Consider the following 19,478-nt stretch of genomic DNA (forward strand, 5'->3'; position numbering starts at 1 on the left):
TCGCATTTTGAGTTAACTCCTTGTGCACTAATTTTCGTCTTTCCCACCATAGATACCAAGCTGAGATTGCTATCATTTCTTGAACATTTTCGTACCCCATAATGCGTAGGTCTTGATCTGGAAGGAGTAATAGGTATTCCAATGTTGCCTCTCCAGCACGATCAATCTCACAAGCTCTCTCAATAATCATATCCAACCCTAGCCTTTTCCAAACCTCCTTGGCTTTTTTACATAGGAAAAGCAAGTGCTTCGTATCTTCTACACCCTGAGCGCATGTAGGGCAAGAGGGCGAGATCTTCATGTGTCTATTAATGAGTGTTGCCCGACATGGAAGAGTGCCATGTAGTGTCCGCCATAAATTTTTTTTGACTTTAGCCGGACAAGATAACTTCCATATCTGACACCATATAGGGTATATGTGCTCCGTCCAATCCCGTTGGAATATTTAAGTTTGCTCCCATACTGATAGTTCCACTCCATGGAGTAAGCAGACCGTACCGAAAACATACCATTTTTCGTATAACTCCAGGCAATAAAATCTGTCATATTATGTTGCGAAATTGGGATTGAAAGAATCAGTTGCGCATCAATGGTCCACATAGTTTGTCTAATCAGATCCTCATCCCAATTATTGGAGACTGGGTCAATCAAATCTACGACTTTTGATAACAGATGCCCCCCCAAGGGGTCACAATCTTCCTAGTGGCACAATTTGGGATCCATGCATCTTCCCAAATGTTAATGTTATGTCTATTCCCCACTCGCCAAATATAACCTCACTTGAGAGTATTGATGCTAGCCATAATACTTTGCCATGTGAAAGAAGCACCATGCTTTGGCTTGGAATTCAGCAAATCACCATTAGGATAGTGCTTGGCCCTTAGAATAGTAGCACACAAGGAGTCAGGATTATCAAGGAGACGCCATGCCTATTTTGCAAGCAGAGCCAGGTTGAAACAGTGGATGTCACGGAATCCCATTCCTCCTTGGTTTTTTGGTACACATATTTTCCACCATGCCATCCAATGCATCCTCTTCTGGTTCTCCTCGTCTCCCCACCAGAAATGCGCCATCGCGTCTATGATTCCTTTACAATTTTTTTAGGAATTTTAAAGACCGACATTGCATAGGTAGGTATGGCTTGGATCACCGCCTTTAATAGGATCTCCTTTCCCCTGGCAGATAATAATTTTTCCTTCCAACCACTAATCCTCTTAACAATACGTTCAATCAGGAAACTAAAACAGTCTGTTTTATCAACACCCACATTTGCTGGTAAGCCCAAATATTTATCAGTGAGAGCCTCCATCATTATATTTAGTGTTATACACAATTGTTCTCTGATCTCTACCTTTGTATTAGGGCTGAAGAAAATACTGGATTTTTTAACGCTTACCAGCTGTCCCGACGCCGCACAATATAAATGTAATGCTGATTTCAGGTTTTCCGCATTATGTTGGTTGGTTTTCATTAAGATCAATGAGTCATCCGTAAAGAGAAGATTTGTGACTGGCAGGGCGTCTCTACAGACTTTAACTCCTGATATGTTTCCGTTCTCCTCAGCATGCTCAAGCAAGGCATTCAATCCTTCTGTGCACAGCAAAAAAAAAGGTATGGTGATAGCGGGTCCCCTTGTCTCAACCCTCTTGTAGACTTAAATCCCTCACTTTTCATTGATCCTTACTTTGTATTCTATGGTTGAGACGCATTGCATAATCAAGTTAACCCACTCACGATGAAAACCCAATTTCAACATAATCCCCTTCAAAAAAGTCCACTCAACTCTATCATAGACTTTGTGCATATCAAGTTTTATAGCACACAAACCCTCTCTACCCTCTTTTTTGTTCTTGATTGTGTGAAAACATTCGTAGGCCACTAAAATATTATCTGTTAGCAATCTACCCGGTACAAATGCACTCTGTGTTGGGCTAATAATTTCTGGTAAAAAAACCTTTAATCGAGAAGCCACCATTTTTGCAATTATTTTATATAGCACATTACATAAACTGATCGGCCTAAATTGGGTTACCTTCTCTGGAGTATTAATTTTAGGAATCATCACAATCGCCGTGTCATTCCAACCCTTTGGTATAGTGCATGTGTTGATTGTTGTCAGAACCTCCTCAATTAAGTCCTCCCCCAGCATGGGCCAAAACCTTTTATAGAAGATAGCATGGAGTCCATCTGGCCCAGGAGCTTTCAAGTCTCCAATATCGAATAAAGCCTTGCGAACATCTTCCGCAGTATAAGGGGCAAGTAGAGCATTATTCATTTCGTTTGACACTCTTCTTCGAACAAGTGATAAAACATCTTGATTCGGAGATTGAACTTCCGATGTAAAAAGCTTTGTAAAATATCCAGTAATGTGATTCGTCAATTCCTTATCCGTTAAGCAATTTCCAGATTCATCTAATAGTTTCTTTATATTATTTCTTTTTTTCCCTGGATGTTGCAGCATTATGAAAGAACGATGTATTACGATCCCCGTGCATCAACCAATTTGCCCGTCCTCTCTGTAACCAGAATATTTCCTCTTGCTCCAAAATATTTTCAATTACCACAATAATTTCCTTCTGACGACATCGAGATTCCGTATTCAATGGGCCACGCCTTAGTCTCTCCAACTCTTTTTTTTATTTTCTAATTCTCATCTTTGGTCCCTTTAGCGTTTCCCGGTCCCAAGTATGTAGATCGGCATGCACTACTCTCGTACGGTCAGCAAGTGAGGGTCCAATACTTGCTAGCTTTGCTTTCTCCCAAGATGCCTTAACGATTTCAGTGACCGCCTCTTCTTTCAACCATCTCGCCTCAAATTGTTTAATGCGCCCCTCTGGGCGTTTAAAGATTTTTTTCATCCAAATACTCCATATCTAGTATAATTAGGCGATGGTCAGAATGAACATGTTCTTCATTGATAACTGCCGCTCGTGGAAATTTGTTTGCCCATGCTAAGTTACAGACTGCACGATCAAGACGCTCATGTATTTCGCCTCTCCTCCAAGTGAACATGCCCCCATTATATCCTAGATCTTCCAGCCCACAATCCATTAGGCATTCACAGAACTCTCTCATCATACCAAGTGGTCTAGCTACACCACCCTCTTTTTTCGAAGGGTATAAAATCTCATTAAAATCCCCCAAAACCACCCAGAGATGGTTACTCTTACTATGTAAATTGCGAATGTCATCCCAAGATAGATGATGTTCATTCCATTTCGGGTGACCATTGAAACCTGTGAACCACCACTGAACCACATTCTCATACATAAAAACAATATCAATAAAATGGGGCAAGACATAGTTCAACTCAATTTTATTGGACTCATGATGAAACAAAGTGAGGCCTCCGGCCTTACCATCACTTTCCACTACAAACATAGAATCAAAACCTAATACGCGACGAAGCTCATCGGCTTTACAATTATTCAAATGGGTTTCAAAGAGGAAAATTAAATCTGCCCTTGTATGCTTCTGGAGCTCCAGAAACTCACGAACTGCCGTGTTGGAGAGCATACCACGGCAGTTCCAGCCTAGGATTTTCATTTGGCCCGGCGGTCCTCCTCCTCGGAGGCCGCCGATGTGCCAATCTCATCTTTGTCTTCGCCAACTGATTCCCCACCTTGCGGTGCGTACTCTTCCTCCTTCTCATCAGTCTCCTTTGCAACATGTGTAACCCCGCCTTCCTCATCCTGGACTGCTACAACTCTACCCGTGCACACCCGTTTGGATGTGGCATTTACATCACCATATAAGATGCGCTCATAACTATCCATCTCTTTCTCAAAAGAAAACTCTAAACCACTGCCCGTTGGAGGAGCCCCAAAAGAATGCCCCCTTTTTTCCCTAGCACTTGCTTGCGAACATCTTCAACTCTGTTTGCCCCCCCCCCCCTTCTTTTTATCTTTCTTTTTTGAATTGCCCCGCGTTGGATTCTACTTTTCTTTTGAGGCAATTGAGAACAAGCATCTGCTACTACTACTCTCGGAAGAATTATGGGCCAAAATCTTCCCGGATCAGATAGAGGTGGGCGGTTTCCCTCGAGACCTCACTTGGTACAAGAGGAATTTATCACACAAAAAAAACTTGGCACAAGCGTCTAGTGGGCAAACGTTTGCCCACTGGCGCCCCCCGGCGCAGATTCTCTAACTTGCTTATAGCAAGTCAGAGGCAGCCCAACGCACGCCAGATGCCGCTCGTTCTCGATCGGTCGGCTGCTTCTTTCGATCCCTCACTCAGCCTAAAATAAGCAGCCCAGCCCAGATTTCATAGCCCACCTAAAGGCCTACTTCAACACAATGGAGGGAAAACAAAACTTCAGGCGGGAGCACGAGAGGATTTTGGCGGAGAAACGTGTGCTGCGCTGCTCTGTCGCGCGCTGTCTCAGCTTTAGGCGATCGCTGCGGCAACTCCAAGGAAATCAGCTGGCCGATCGAGGAAAACTTCTGGCGATCGATTCCAGCCATCATTCCTCCTCCTCCTCCTCCTTCCAGATTACAGGTAGCAACCACAAATCTCCCCTCTTTGTCTTGTATTTTCTTCACAAATTGGAAATTTTCTTACTTGTATTTGTTCATGATTCCTGCAGTAATTATTGAGTTCATGTCTTCAAATTAAGAGATAATGGCAGAAACCAACAAGTAAGTTAGGCTTGCACTGGAATTCCTTTGCTGACATCTAGATCTATAGCAAGTTAGGCTTACACTGGAATTACCTACATATTTATTTTGGTGCAGGGAGAATGTGATTTGTACGTCCTTACCTCAAGTTGGTCAGAAATTCACAGACTTGGCTGAGGCATGGCCATTTTGGGTTAACTATGGAGGCCGGGCAGGTTTGAGGTCAGAAAAAGGTCAAGCTGGAAAAGTAAAATTGATGGAGCGATAACTTCATGTAGATATGTGTGTGCAAAGGAGGGTTGTCGAGTACAAGACAAGAGGGATCATCTCACAAAGAACCCTAGAGCTGAAACAAGAACAGATTGTGATGGCCATATGTGTCTTTCATTAGATCGAGTGGCAGGACATTATGAAGTGGTGGAGGTAGTGCTTGCTCACAATCATGGTGTCTACTTACCACAAACTCTCCATTTGATGTCATCACAACGGAGGATTTTAGAATTGCAAGCCGTTGAAATTGAGGCTGCCGATGACTCTGGAATTAGGCCAAGGCATGCACATGACTTGGCTAATCGCCTTGTTGGGGGGCCAATGAATCTCAGCTACACGCCTCGTGATCACAAAAATCACTTGCAGAGCAGGCGCCAAAGAGAGTTAGCATATGGTCAGGCGGGAAGCATGTTGAAGTATTTTCAACAAAAGCAGGCTGAGAATCCGTCTTTCCAGTATACTTTACAATTGGATTCCGAAGAACAAATAAGTACTATATTCTGGGCTGATGCAAAGATGTGCATTGATTATGCACACTTTGGAGATGTTATCGCCTTTGACACTACTTTTGGCACAAACAAAGAATATAGGCCTTTTGGTGTTTTCGTCGGATTCAATCATTTTAGAGAGACCGTTATTTTTGGTGCTGCTCTTTTGTTTGATGAAACACGTGGCTCTTTCAAATGGTTATTTGAGTCTTTTGTAGAGGCACACAACCGAAAGCAACCTAGAGCTATATTTACCGATTAAGACACGGCAATGGGATTGGTTGTTGGGGATGTTTTCACCCAAGCATGGCATGGCTTGTGCACCTACCACATCATGCAAAATGCCGTCAAGCACTTGTGCAATAGCAAAGTTGAAGAATCAAAAAAAGAGGAAGATGAAGAACCTCATATCCTCTTAGATTTCAGCGCTTGTATGTATAATATTGAGGACAAGGCAGCCTTTGAAGAGGCATTTGACATCATGAGAAATAAGGTGGATAAGAAGAAGGCCTCATGGCTAGATAGCATCTACAAGTTAAAAGAAAAGTGGACTGAATGTTACATGAGGGATGTTTTCACATTGGGAATGAGAAGCACACAATTAAGTAAGAGTTTCAATAGTGATTTGATAAAACATCTCAAATCAGATTTTGACATCATTCGCTTCTTAAAACATTTTGAAAGGGCTGTGCAAGGAAAAAGAAACAAGGAGCTAGATGCAGAATTTGAAGCTACTAAAAAACTGCCTAGAATAGGGATGGAGACTCCTATGTTGTTGCAAACAAGCGAAGCTTACACACCGACCATATTTGAAGCATTCAAATCTGAATATAGAAGATCCATGGCTGCATGTAGTAGAGCATTGGATGGAGATAATACATATGTTGTTACAATTGTGAGGGCTAATGGTGATTTGAGTTCCGAACTAGAGCGCATAGTTGTCGGTGATCCTTTGGAGCAAACGGCTTCTTGTAACTGTTTTCAGTTTAAAAGGACCGGAGTATTGTGTGCGCATGCTTTAAAAGTTCTTGACTTGATGAATATCAAGTTATTGCCAAACCATTATCTTTTAAAGAGATGGACCCGAGAAGCAAAATCTGGAACTATACAAGATACCGAAGGAAGGGATATAATTGAAGATCCAAAATTGAATGCTATGTTGCAGTACAAGTTTGTTTCTCACAAATTTCATGATTTTGCAAGTGAAGCCGCAAGCGATCCGGAATGTATCTTGTTGGTGGACAATGCATTGGACATCCTTGCCAAGCAAGTACGGGAAAAACTAAGGATATCTAGAAGTATTTTGAGTGAATCCTCTAATGTGCAGCCTAATGTTCAACAAGATGAGGGTTTGCTTAGTTCTGCACGCCTCAAGAAAAAAGAGGTTCAACCGAAAAGTTCAAAGAGACATAAACATTGGATCAAGAAGACACGCAAGTACAAAAAGAAAGACCCAAAGGAATCTAGCGTATGTTGCTGAAAATTCCTGCAATTTAGTGTACTTATTTATTACTACATCATATATAAATTTGTTGGGTTTCTTTGTGCAGCAGCAAGAGAAAGAGAATCAAGTTGGTGGAAAAACTCAAGCAACAACTGAAAATGCTAACAATGCATTCAGGAGCTACGCAGACTTGCTAATGGTACTTTAAATGTTGTTGTATCTTCTCCAAACTACTATTCTATTCGACCATTTCATTTTGATCCTCTTTCTTTGCAAGGTTCTAATGGAATTGATGATATGGATTTTGGAGATCTTCTTTAGGTTCCTATTTCATGACAAGAAGAAGATGGTCCATCTTCTTTTGGCCTGAATATGTTCAGCTTGAAGAAATTTGTGAAAAACACTGCAAAATGGTGTTCTTTTGTGTAGAACCTGCAGCTCTAGTACTATATTTTGTTGGAGGTTATTATGGTTATTTGTATCATAACTACTGTTTGTATTCTGGTTGATTTTGGTTGAATTCTGGTTGAAAACGGAGTATTTTTACAGGTTTCTATCCAGTCTGAATATGTTCTGTTCTATTCTGCTGTTTACATTCAATTAACTGTCCATAGATGCACTTGTCGCTGCAGCTAGGCTGTTTGCTCCCGAATGGGCCTTCCTTGTCGCTTATGTGGGCTGGCCTGGCTGAACTGTGTTGTGTGAGGGAAGGAAACATGAAACAGAGCAGGGGACACACGATGGAAAAGAAACGGCATCCAGCTGCCTCAAGGCTGCCTCTGACTTGCTATAAGCAAGTTAGAGAATCTGCGCCGGGCGCCCCCTGGCAGCCTCCCTTATTTAGGTAGGCTTTTGTCCCCCTGATCCAGATTTGGAAAGTAGGAAGGCCCACGCTTTCCTCCCGCGCCCACGCTTTCCTTCAGCTCCCCCATCACACACTTGATCAACGCCCGTCCTCAAATGGGAGGTGTGGCTCCCCTGACGTACCCCTAGACCCAACCTTTCCCTCTCCTCACCTACCCCACCTCCACGCCCTTCTTCTTCTTCTTCTTCTTCTTCTTCTCCTCCTCCTCCTCCAAAATCGAAAGGACCCTGCAATGGCTGCCCCATTGAAGCTTAAAAACTGGAAAAAGAATCTACCAATATACAGACAAAGGAAGAAGAGATAGGTGTGATTTTCTCACCTTGTTTGTCCAAATCTAATTGCACCTTCTACCTCCCAGTGTTCTCCCTCGTTTTTCCCAGATCCATGAGCAACTAGTATGGTTGTTGTGCTGCACCTATTGCAAAAAAGAAAAAGAAAACAGAAAGTGAACAACTATAGTGGATTTTGCAAGCAAATCAGATATTGACACTTGACAGCAAGCAACTCTTGGCAGGACATGAACCAGAAACGTCTGTTTTTCATTTTTTTTAAAGCAAGTACTAGCTGTTGTGTTTTTAGGTTGCTATTGGACTAGAAAAAAGTGTATTGAAAAAAAAAAGAGCAGCAACTTCTAGGCTTTGTTTTAAGCAAAAATAGAGCTAAGAGCAAGCAACTCATGTGTGCTCATGCATGCTATAACTAAAAAGATGTGGAAAAAGTGTGGGCAACTACTATGGCACTTTTAAGCAAATAAAAAAGGGTAAAAAAGGGTAAGCAACTCATGTATCTCTTCTTCTGAATTTAGTTTGCTTTGTACAATGTATGTGGTAAAATTTTAAAAGAAAAGCAGCAAACACCTAGGTGGGTTGTTTTAAGCAACTCCAGTTCTGCCATTAAGCAACTTCGTGCCCGTGCACGCTGGTAGTGAACAACTGATTTCCTATCACTGATATACTAGGCTCTTATCCAGTTTTACGGCCATCACTGAAAAGAAATGTAGGCAACTACCGAGGTTTTCTTAAGCAAGTCTAGTGCAATAAGTAATCACACACAATTGATTTCTCTCTAGGTAGTAAGAACTAATTCCAGGTGAAGGGTATGAAGATTAACTGGAGAGTAGCTGGTGGGGGTTCCTTACTTGGGCACTACTTGGATAGCTTTGAGATTTTCTATGTGGGTCCTACAAAAAAAGAAAAACACAAAGGGGTTCGCCATGGTTTCCGTCACAAAGAAAGCTACCATGGTCCTGTATGTGTCTTGCTAGAAAACTGTGGGAGGCTTGCTAGAGTTTTATGTGTGACTTGCCTGTTGTTTAGACCAAAAAGTGTGAGCTTTCTGTTTCCACATGCACAAATATTCTGCCGCCCAATCCCGCTTCCCATCCCCCTAAAATGTGTGCCTAAGATGTCAATTAAAATTGTGAGCTTTTCTCTACTTTTTTCTATATTTGATTGACTTCAGTTTCTTTAAGTTGCTTGATTTGTGAATACAAATTGCCTAGTCTAGCTGTGTGGAGTTGCCTAACCTTGCTGTGTGTATGTTTTCTGAACTATCAGAATAGTGTGAAAGAACTAGTATTTGAATTAAGTTGCTTGATCTGTGTGTATCAATTGCCTGGTCTAGAAGTGTGGAGTTGCCTAACCCTTGATATCATGTTCAATAAAGATGGAGCCCCCTTGTAGTAAACACTATATCATTGATTATATAAATGAAAAAATGGCAAGTTTTGTATCATTTTAAGGCAACTAAGAAGCAATGATTGGGCGAGTTGAAAAATGGACAAACACACAGAAAAGGCCATACTCCATGATAGAACAGAAATCTGGCTACTGTTTCGTTTCACAGAACAGGAACTAGACCCTCTCACATCTAGCAACATTAATGCTTGTTCAATACCTCTGAATTATTATATCTATATGTTTGTACATTACTGTTCTCCTTACCACTCATCCCATCCCATAATATAAGAGGTTTTCTAAAGCTAATATAGCTTGCAAAAACGTCTTATACTATGGGACGGAGGGAGTATGTGTTTTAGTGCGCGCTAATTTTACTGTCATCACTGAAAAAGACTATAGGCAAGTACTGAGGTTTTTAGGCATGTATATACTTCCTGCGTCCGCGAATAAGTGTACATCTAGCTTTTGTCCTAAGTCAAAGTTTTAAAACTTTGACTAATTTTATAGGAAAAAGTAGTAGCATTTATGACACCATATTAGTATCACTAGAATCATTTTGAAATGTATTTTCATAATATACCAATTTGATATCATAATATACTACTACTCTTTTCTAAAAAGTTGGTCAAAATTATAAAACTTTAACTTTAGAATAAATGGTAGAAGTACACTTATTCGCGGACGGAGGGAGTGCTTCCCATATCTTGGGCAAGTCTATCATCAGATCTTAGGCAAGTCTATCATCAGAGTATATGATGAAAAGCGTCTGTAACGCGTATCTGATATAGAAACAGTCATTCATCTAAGTATATAATGAAAAGAGTCGGCAAGTTTGCATCATTTTGAGGCAACTAGAAGGCAATGGTTAGGCAAGTTAAAAAAAATCATCATCAAGATTGGTTGTAGGGGGGTCTTGCTGGATGCCCTTACTGCTCCCAGCCATTTTTCGCTGCAAAAAGTAAAGTATAAAACTATCATTAGCCATAAAAGCATGACAAAAATAGCAGGCAACTTAAGAAAAATGTAAAACATGTATTGGTAAAAAAACAATTGAAAACCCGTGACAACCGCGCAGGCAAGTTTGCATGCCTCTGCTAGGCAAAAACCATGAAAATGCCAGGCATCTGGCTAGCTAAGGATGCCAATATCAAAATGGAAATGTCGTATCTATGCATGAGCTAAGCAGGCTTCTTGTTACTACCCTCCTGTGCCAGCAAGTTTTTTATCGTCATCACATCCAGCTAGAGGATACATGCTACTCCTAGTGTGATATTGGCATCGCATAAATTTTGCCAGGCCAACTCTCTCTCTCTCTTTCAGTATAACACTAGGAATCTATATAGGTCAATGCTTTTAGGCGACCTATTTTATTCACCATGCGAAGCCCTCTTCAAAAGATCAAAGCATCAAAAATATGTGAAGCACATGTGTGGTAATTAAATGAGAACAAGGAGCACCTATGTACAGGCAAGTTGGTATGCATCTGCTAGGCAAAAGCAATGTAAACGTCAGGCAAAACTGGTAAGCCACTACTTCAAACTCTATGGTAAGTAAAAGAAAACAAGGAGCACCTATGTACAGGAAAGTTGGTATGCATCTGCTAGGCAAAAGCAATGTAAACGTCAGGCAAAACTGGTAAGCCACTACTTCAAACTGTGTAGTAATTAAAAGAAAACATGGAGCACCTATGTACAGGCAAGTTGGTATGCATCTGCTAGGCAAAAACAATATAAACGTCAGGCAAAACTGGTAACCCACTACTAAACTGGCAACAAACTGATCAGTGAAAACTCGAATATATCTAACTGAAATCATGGGATGAATCAAAAAACGCCAGGATATCTCATATATATCTAACTACCAGATCAAACTAGCAATAAATAAGAGCATCCCCTGGCAAAAAAGCACTCTAGAACAGGCAAAACTACTGCAAACATCAACTTAGCCACAAAACAAATTTCTCGTACAAGTTCTCGCACATTCTCCTCACATTTCTCCCGAATCTCTACCGCGCCAGAGGATATTGACCCTTGCAAACACGCAACCGCCCCCGAAGGAGAGTAACCAGGGAAAAATTGAGCTCCTCCATCATCCCTCATTTCTCGCGCATCTTCGCATCCACTCTCGTAGAACCACCCCCAATTGAACAGTCGAACGCTAGCACATAGACGAAAAATTGCAGAAAACCAGTGAGATGAAGAGGTGGGGAACGAGATGATTACCGGCGTTTTGCAGTCGATTTGCTCTTCCTCCACAAATCACAGCATCCCCTCTCCTGCCTACGCCCTCCTGCTTCACAACCGCTCGCCTGGAGATCCCGACCGCTGACGCCGCCGCAACCTTGGACGTCGCCGCCGCAACAACTGCTCCGCCCCTCGCGCGGAAATGCTCCCCAACAAGTGGAATCGACGGGTGGAAGAGAGAAAACGCAGAACGAATAGTGCGGAATCGCTGGATTCGTCGCCAGATATTGAGAACGGGGAGAGAGGAACGGCGGTTTCCGTGAGAGTGGGGAGGCGGTGGAAAGCGGGAATGGTAGCGTGCGACGTGGGTGATGAGGGAACGTGGACTAGTTGTTGCGGGTGTATTACGGGCCGGGCCGACCGGACGACACCTGAAAAAAAAAGTGAGCCAACCGCGACACACCTGCGCACGCGATCCAGATCGGACGACGCAGAAGCGTGTGCGCTCGGGACGACGAAGCAGCACAGCTGCACCTTTTAAAATTTGGGGAGGATAAATACCTCTAAAAAAGGGATAAATGGGTGGTGCCACTAGCTGACGAGGAGATACATCGAACCTGGACGCGTCGCTGCTTGCCGAGTTAAGTGGCGGCCATATTCAGTGAACCTTGGCAACGTACGCTACTACTTCCCTGTCCCAAAATATAAGAACGTTTTTAACATTAGTACAGTATTAAAAATGTTCTTATATTACGGGACGGAGGGAGTACTATATAATACAGGGATATAAAACCGGTTAAATAAAATACTGTATATGGTTTGTTGCAATATACTTCCTTCGCTCATGAATACTATTTAAAGTTTATTTAATCAAATGATATAGACACATTTTAGTGTGTTTGTTCATTCATTTTATTTCGTATGTTGTCTATATTAAAATATTCAAAATGTCTTATATTTGTGAATGGAGGGAGTATGTAATTTGGGCAGCACAATTACGACACCATTATATTAGCTATGGCTATGTGCAACGCTTTATGCAAAGTCCGGGGGTCTTGCTTCTTTTTAATAGAATAGCTTTAAACATATTACTCAATATCATTCAATTAGCTATACACATATTACTCAATATGGCGACGACAATGTCTAGAACGTCGTCAGTTTGCATGTATCACTCTTCCCTGTAATTTTGCTTTTGCATACACTTTTTGTTTGAATTTTGCTAGTAGGCCTTTGGCCCAAAGCCCAACTAAAATTCTGAAATTCTCTTGGCTTATTCATACACACATGTAAGTGAAGTGAGTGAGGCTAAAGTTTAGTCCCACCCCGGAAGTTGAGAGAGAGCTGCACATCTTTATAAAGTGAGCTCTTCTACCACTTGTATGAGCATGAGAAGAGGAGACCTACACGCGCTCCTTCTCCTCGCTCGCCACGCCTCGTCACGACACGTCGCGCCGCGACGCGACGCGGGATTGAGCCGAGCCGAGGACAGAGCTATGCACGTTGTCTATATTTTTGCTGCATGAGAAAATTAATGAGTCATTAATTAATAATTAACGGACACATTAATTACTGAACCGTTTCTGATTCTTTTGGATCGTAACGACTCGGACGTGGGTTTACTCCCACGACCTACCCGGCCCGCACTATATAGTCAGGCAGACGTCTACCCTAGCCGCTGTCGTTTCGTATGGTTTCTCACCACCGTTCCAGATCATTGCGCCGCCAAGCTAGTCTTCTCCATCCCTCCTTCCGGCGTGCACCGCGAGAAGGGACAGCAGGCCTCCGGAACCCCGCCTCTCGTGATCCTGTACGGGAGAGGGGCGATCAGGTTTTTGGGGAGCGCACTCGCGCGACTGCTGGCAGCGACGACTTCGTGAACGACGACTTCTTCCCCGACCTCGGCAACCTCGTCCTCGACGACATGGGCGACAACGTCAACGCCGGCGGTGCTGCACCCGCTGCATCGTATGTGATTCTATCCTTCCTGTTCGAGATAGTGGTAGAATTCATGCTTCTAGTATGTGCCCTAGATGTGATATGTTCATCTGCTATGCTAGTTCCCATGATTAATTTAATCTCTGCTGCTGTGGTCATGATTTATCTTCTGTTTATTCGGATTAAATCTCGTAGTAATTTGCTCATATTTCCAACAATCCAAAAACTTGATTATAGGCAATTTACTCCGAGTGGTTTTGCTACGCATCTGAAGCCGCCTGCCTTTAAGGGGGCGCAATATAAGAGGTGGCGCACGAGGGCAGTCTACTGGTTTTAGACCATGGGCTGCTATAATGCCACCAAGGGCAAGCCTGAGGGCGATCTTAATCCAGCACAGCTGGAAGCTTTTGAGAAGATCGATGCCCTCTTTAAAGGCGCTCTTCTGAGTGTTCTTGATGACTCCATTGTGGATTCGTATATGTCGTTTGACAACGGCAAGGACATGTGGGCTGCGCTCGAGGCCAAGTTTGGTGCCTCGAACGCCGGCAGCGAGTTGTACGTCATGAAGCAATTCTATGACTACAAGATGACTGATGAGCGCCCTGTTGTACAGCAGGCTCATGAGATACAGTCGCTCGCAAAAGAACTTGAGTACTTCAAGTGTGTGTTGCCGGACAAATTTGTTGCCGGAGGCATCATTGCCAAGCTTCCACCTTCGTGGAACAATTTTGCTACTTCCCTGAAACACAAGAGACAGGAGTTTTCCGTTGCGGATCTCATTGGTACTCTTGATGTTGAAGAGAAGGCGAGAGCAAAGGACACACGTGCTCGAGTTGCTGAGGGAGGTTCTAGTGCCCACATGGTACAGAAGAAGAACTCCCAGCCCAACAAGTTCAAAAACAATAAGAACAAAACTCAGGGCAAAGGCAAGTTTGATACAAAGAACAAGCCATCACATTCTACCAACTTCAAGAAGAATTCTCATAAGAAGGGGAAGGGACTTTGCCATGTCTGCGGTGATCCTAATTATTGGGCTCCGAAGTGTCCTGACCGCTTTGAGGAGCGCGAACATGAGAAGAGCGGCAAGTCCACTAATGTTGTCATCGGTGATACTAATATGAAGGAATCAGGATACGGTATTTTTCCTACCATCCTTTCAGTATTTCAATCCCCTGATTGGTTAATTGACACCGGTGCCAATGTACATGTTTGTGCTGACGCCTCCATGTTTTCTTCTTACCAGGCAACAGGGACTTCACCCGTGCTGATGGGGAACGGGTCACATGCCATCGTTCGAGGTGTTGGTACGGTCGATCTAAAGTTTACTTCGGGGAAGACTGTGCGTCTGAAGAACGTTCATCATGTGCCGTCCATCAATAAAAATCTCGTTAGCGGTTTCCGTTTATGTCGAGATGGTTTTAAGTTGGTTTTCAAATCCAATAAAATTGTAATTTCTAAGTGTGGACAATTTGTTGGAAAAGGCTATCAGTGCGGAGACTTGTTCCGCCTATCTTTGTCAGATATTTGCACTAAAGTTATTAATAATGTTTGCCACAATAATGAGTCTGATATTTGGCATTCACGACTCTGTCATATTAACTTTGGTTGCATGACGCGATTAGCCAATATGAATTTAATTCCGAAAATCTCTACTGTCAAAGGCTCCAGATGCCAAGTATGTGTGCAAGCTAAGCAACCTCGCAAGTCCCATAAGACTGCAGAGGCAAGAGACTTGGCGCCACTAGAGCTTATACATTCTGATCTTTGTGAGATGAATGGCGTGTTGACAAAAGGTGGAAAGAGATACTTCATGACGTTGATTGATGACTCCACTAGATATTGTTATGTGTATCTTCTGAAATCAAAAGATGAGGCTTTGACTTTCTTTAAAAACTATAAAGCTGAGGCAGAGAACCAACTTGATCGAAAAATTAAACGGCTTAGGTCCGATCGTGGTGGAGAGTATTTTTCCAATGAATTTGATCTGTTTTGTGCGGAACATGGTATAATCCATGAGAGGACGCCTTCCTACTCACCCCAGTCAAATGGGGTAGCCGAAAGAAAGAACCGAACTCTAACTGATATAGTTAACACCATGTTAGACACTTCGGGTCTATCCAAGGAATGGTGGGGAGAAGCGCTAATGACTGCGTGTCATGTCCTAAACCGAGTTCCCACAAAGCATAAGACCATGACTTCATTTGAGGAATGGGAAAGGAAAAGGTTGAAACTGTCTTACCTACGTACTTGGGGTTGTTTGGCGAAAGTCAATATACCAATTCCCAAGAAGCGCAAGCTTGGACCAAAAACCGTGGATTGTGTTCTTCTGGGCTATGCTTTTCATAGCATCGGCTATAGATTTTTGATAATAAAATCTGAGGTATCCGACATGCATGTTGGTACGATTATGGAATCAAATGATGCAACTTTCTTTGAGGACATATTTCCTATGAAGGATATGTCGAGTTCATCAAATCAGGAGATACCCACTCCATCTAGTGAGGAATTCACTGTAGTTCCTGAACCCACCATTGCGATGGAACACGTTGAGAATCATGTTGAGGATAACAATGGAACTCCTGTGAGGAGTAAGAGACAGAGGACTGCAAAGTATTTTGGTGATGATTTCATTGTGTACCTCGTGAATGACACACACAGGACTATTTCAGAAGCCTATGCATCTCCTGATGCTGACTACTGGAAGGAAGCTGTACGTAGCGAGATGGATTCCATCTTAGCTAACGTTACCTGGGAGATCACTGACCGTCCTTATGGGTGCAAACCTGTAGGATGTAAGTGGGTGTTCAAGAAGAAGCTTAGACCTGATGGTATGATTGAAAAGTACAAGGCACGGCTTGTGGCCAAGGGTTATACCCAGAAAGAAGGTGAAGACTTCTTTGATACTTACTCACCCGTGGCTAGACTGACCACAATTCGGGTGCTACTATCACTGGCTGCCTCGCATGGTCTTCTCGTTCATCAAATGGACGTTAAGACGGCTTTTCTCAATGGAGAGTTGAAGAAGGAAATTTACATGGATCAGCCAGATGGTTTTGTAGTACCTGGTCAGGAAGGAAAGGTGTGCAAGTTATTAAAGTTTTTATATGACCTTAAACAAGCTCCTAAGGAGTGGCATGAGAAGTTCGAAAGAACATTAACTGCTGCCGGCTTTATAGTAAATGATGGTGACAAGTGCGTGTACTATCGCTATGGTGGGGGCGAAGGAGTTATTCTTTGTCTATATGTCGACGACATATTGATCTTTGGAACCAAACTCGATTTAATCAAGGAGGTTAAGGATTTCTTATCTCGCTGTTTTGAGATGAAGAATCTAGGAGTAGCTGATGTTATCTTAAACATCAAGTTGTTGAGAGATGAGAATGGTGGGATCACACTGCTTCAGTCTCATTATGTGGAAAAGGTCTTGACTTGTTTTGGGTATAGCGACTGCACGCCTTCTCCAATTCCATATGATGCTAGTGTGTTGCTTCGAAAGAATCGATGGATTGCTAGAGATCAACTGAGGTATTCTCAGATTATTGGCTCGCTTATGTATTTGGCGAGTGCCACGAGGCCTGACATCTCTTTTGCTATGAGCAAGCTGAGTCGGTTTGTGTCAAAACCGGGAGATGATCATTGGCATGCGCTTGAGAGAGTTATACGCTATTTGAAAGGCACCGCGAGCTATGGGATTCACTACACCGGGTATCCAAGAGTACTAGAGGGTTATAGTGATTCAAACTGGATATCTGATGCTGATGAGATTAAGGCCACAAGTGGTTATGTTTTTACACTTGGTGGGGGCGCTGTTTCTTGGAAGTCTTGCAAGCTGACCATCTTAACAAGGTCAACTATGGAAGCAGAACTCACAGCGTTAGACACTGCCATTGTTGAAGCAGAGTGGCTTCGTGAACTCTTGATGGACTTACCTATGGTTGAAAAACCAATACCCCCTATCCTGATGAACTGTGATAATCAAACTGTGATCGTCAAGATAAATAGTTCTAAGGACAATATGAAGTCCTCAAGGCATGTGAAGAGGAGACTAAAATCTGTCAGAAAATTAAGGAACTCCGGAGTTATTACGTTGGATTATATCCAAACGTCGAAAAACTTGGCAGATCCCTTCACAAAGGGTCTATCACATAATGTGATAGATAATGCATCGATGGAGATGGGTTTGAGACCCACCGCATGAGTTGTCCATAGTGGTAACCCACTCTATGTGATCGAAGATCCCGTGAAGTAGAAGTGGGAGACAAGCTGTTGGTCAGCTGGGAGGAGAGTATCACTATATTAATTATTCCACTCCGTGAAGATGCAATACTCTCCTGATCTGCATGGCAGGTTGATACTTATCTTAATGTGTTCCAAGTGGCTTATTCGGGTAAGCAGAGATGTTGTCCTGCAGGACATCTTCTGAGGAACACACCTATATGAATTTGACTGTTAACGTCGCAGTCTGTGAGAATTGGGTGTTCTCTAATAAATTCATGAAAGGTCCTGGAGTATGACGTATACGCTCCACCCGCGGGAAAGCCTTGCGGCAGCCCAGTATCGGTCAAGAATTTGTGTGAAACTAGTTTCACAGAAAACTTGTAGTTCAAGGCATAGTCCACTATTCAAGTTGTGATCTAGTGTAGCATAAATTTCTAAGTGGAAATTCAACTTCACAGTCTCCACTAAGCACTGATATATAAAACAATGTTTTGGAACTAAATGATGAGATGTGCCAATGAGACTTTGTGGAGGATTGTTGGAATTTTGCTAGTAGGCCTTTGGCCCAAAGCCAAACTAAAATTCTGAAATTCTCTTGGCCCATTCATGCACACATGTGAGTGGAGTGAGTGAGGCTAATGTTTAGTCCCATCCCGGAAGTTGAGAAAGAGCTGCACCTCTTTATAACGTGAGCTCTTCTACCACTTGTATGAGCATGAGAAGAGGAGACCTACATGCGCGCTCCTCCTCCTTGCTCGCCTCGCCAAGCCACGCCACGCCACGTCTCATCACGACGCGCCGCGCCGCGCCGCGGGTTGCGGGATTGAGCTGAACCGAGGACAGAGCTATGCACGTTGTCTATATTTTTGCTGCATGGGAAAATTAATGAGTCATTAATTAATAATTAATGGACGCGTTAATTACTGAACCATTTCCGATTCTTTTGAATCGTAACGACTCGGACGTGGGGTTTACTCCCACGACCTATCCGGCCCGCACTATATAGTCAGGCAGACGTCTACCCTAGCTGATGCCGCTTCGTATGGTTTCTCACCACCGTTCCAGATCATTGCGTCGCCAAGCTAGTCTTCTCCATCCCTTCTTCCGGCGTGCACCGCGAGAAGGGACAGCAGGCCTCCGGAACCCCGCCTCTCGTGATCCTGTACGGGAGAGGGGCGATTAGGTTTTTGGGGAGCGCACTCGCGCGACTGCTGGCAGCGACGACTTCGCGAACGACGACTTCTTCCCCGACCTCGGCAACCTCGTCCTCGACAACATGGGCGACAACGTCAACGCCAACGCCGGCGGTGCTGCATCCGCTGCACCGTATGTGATTCTATCCTTCCTGTTCGAGATCGTGGTAGAATTCATGCTTCTAGTATGTGTCCTAGATGTGATATGTTCATCTGCTATGCTAGTTCACATGATTAATTTAATCTCTGCTGTTGTGGTCATGATTTATCTTCTGTTTATTCGTATTAAATCTCGTAGTAATTTGCTCATATTTCCAACACTTTTTTCCAACGGGGTTTGGCCATCTCTAGGTGACAGTAAAATGTATTACCTTATTGCCCGGATTACTTGTCTTGGATTTGTATAGATATTAATTTACCTAACACTAAAACGTGTTTAGACACATCTGTATGTAGACAAAATTAATACGAGTAATTTGAGACAAAGAAAGTATGATTATGTACCGATAAAACATGTTCAGACACATCTGTATGTAGATAAAATTAATACGAGTAATTTGAGACAAAGAAAGTATGATTAT

At 42.9% G+C, this 19,478-nt stretch overlaps 1 protein-coding gene across 1 annotated transcript; it reads right to left on the reverse strand.

The window, feature by feature from the left end:
* Nucleotides 1-7,326: 7,326 nt before the first annotated feature.
* Nucleotides 7,327-18,493, reverse strand: LOC123153272 (uncharacterized). The gene is made up of 5 exons (XM_044572471.1): nt 18,439-18,493; nt 11,588-12,082; nt 10,296-10,314; nt 8,006-8,101; nt 7,327-7,913 (listed from the first exon to the last, which is right to left on the reverse strand). The coding sequence occupies exons 1-5, from the start codon at nt 18,491-18,493 to the stop codon at nt 7,838-7,840; spliced, it is 741 nt and encodes a 246-aa protein (XP_044428406.1). The 3' UTR covers nt 7,327-7,837.
* Between the last annotated feature and the right edge of the window lie 985 nt (nt 18,494-19,478).

Source organism: Triticum aestivum, chromosome 7A (genome assembly GCF_018294505.1).
Source record: "Triticum aestivum cultivar Chinese Spring chromosome 7A, IWGSC CS RefSeq v2.1, whole genome shotgun sequence".
Taxonomy (NCBI): Eukaryota; Viridiplantae; Streptophyta; class Magnoliopsida; order Poales; family Poaceae; genus Triticum; species Triticum aestivum.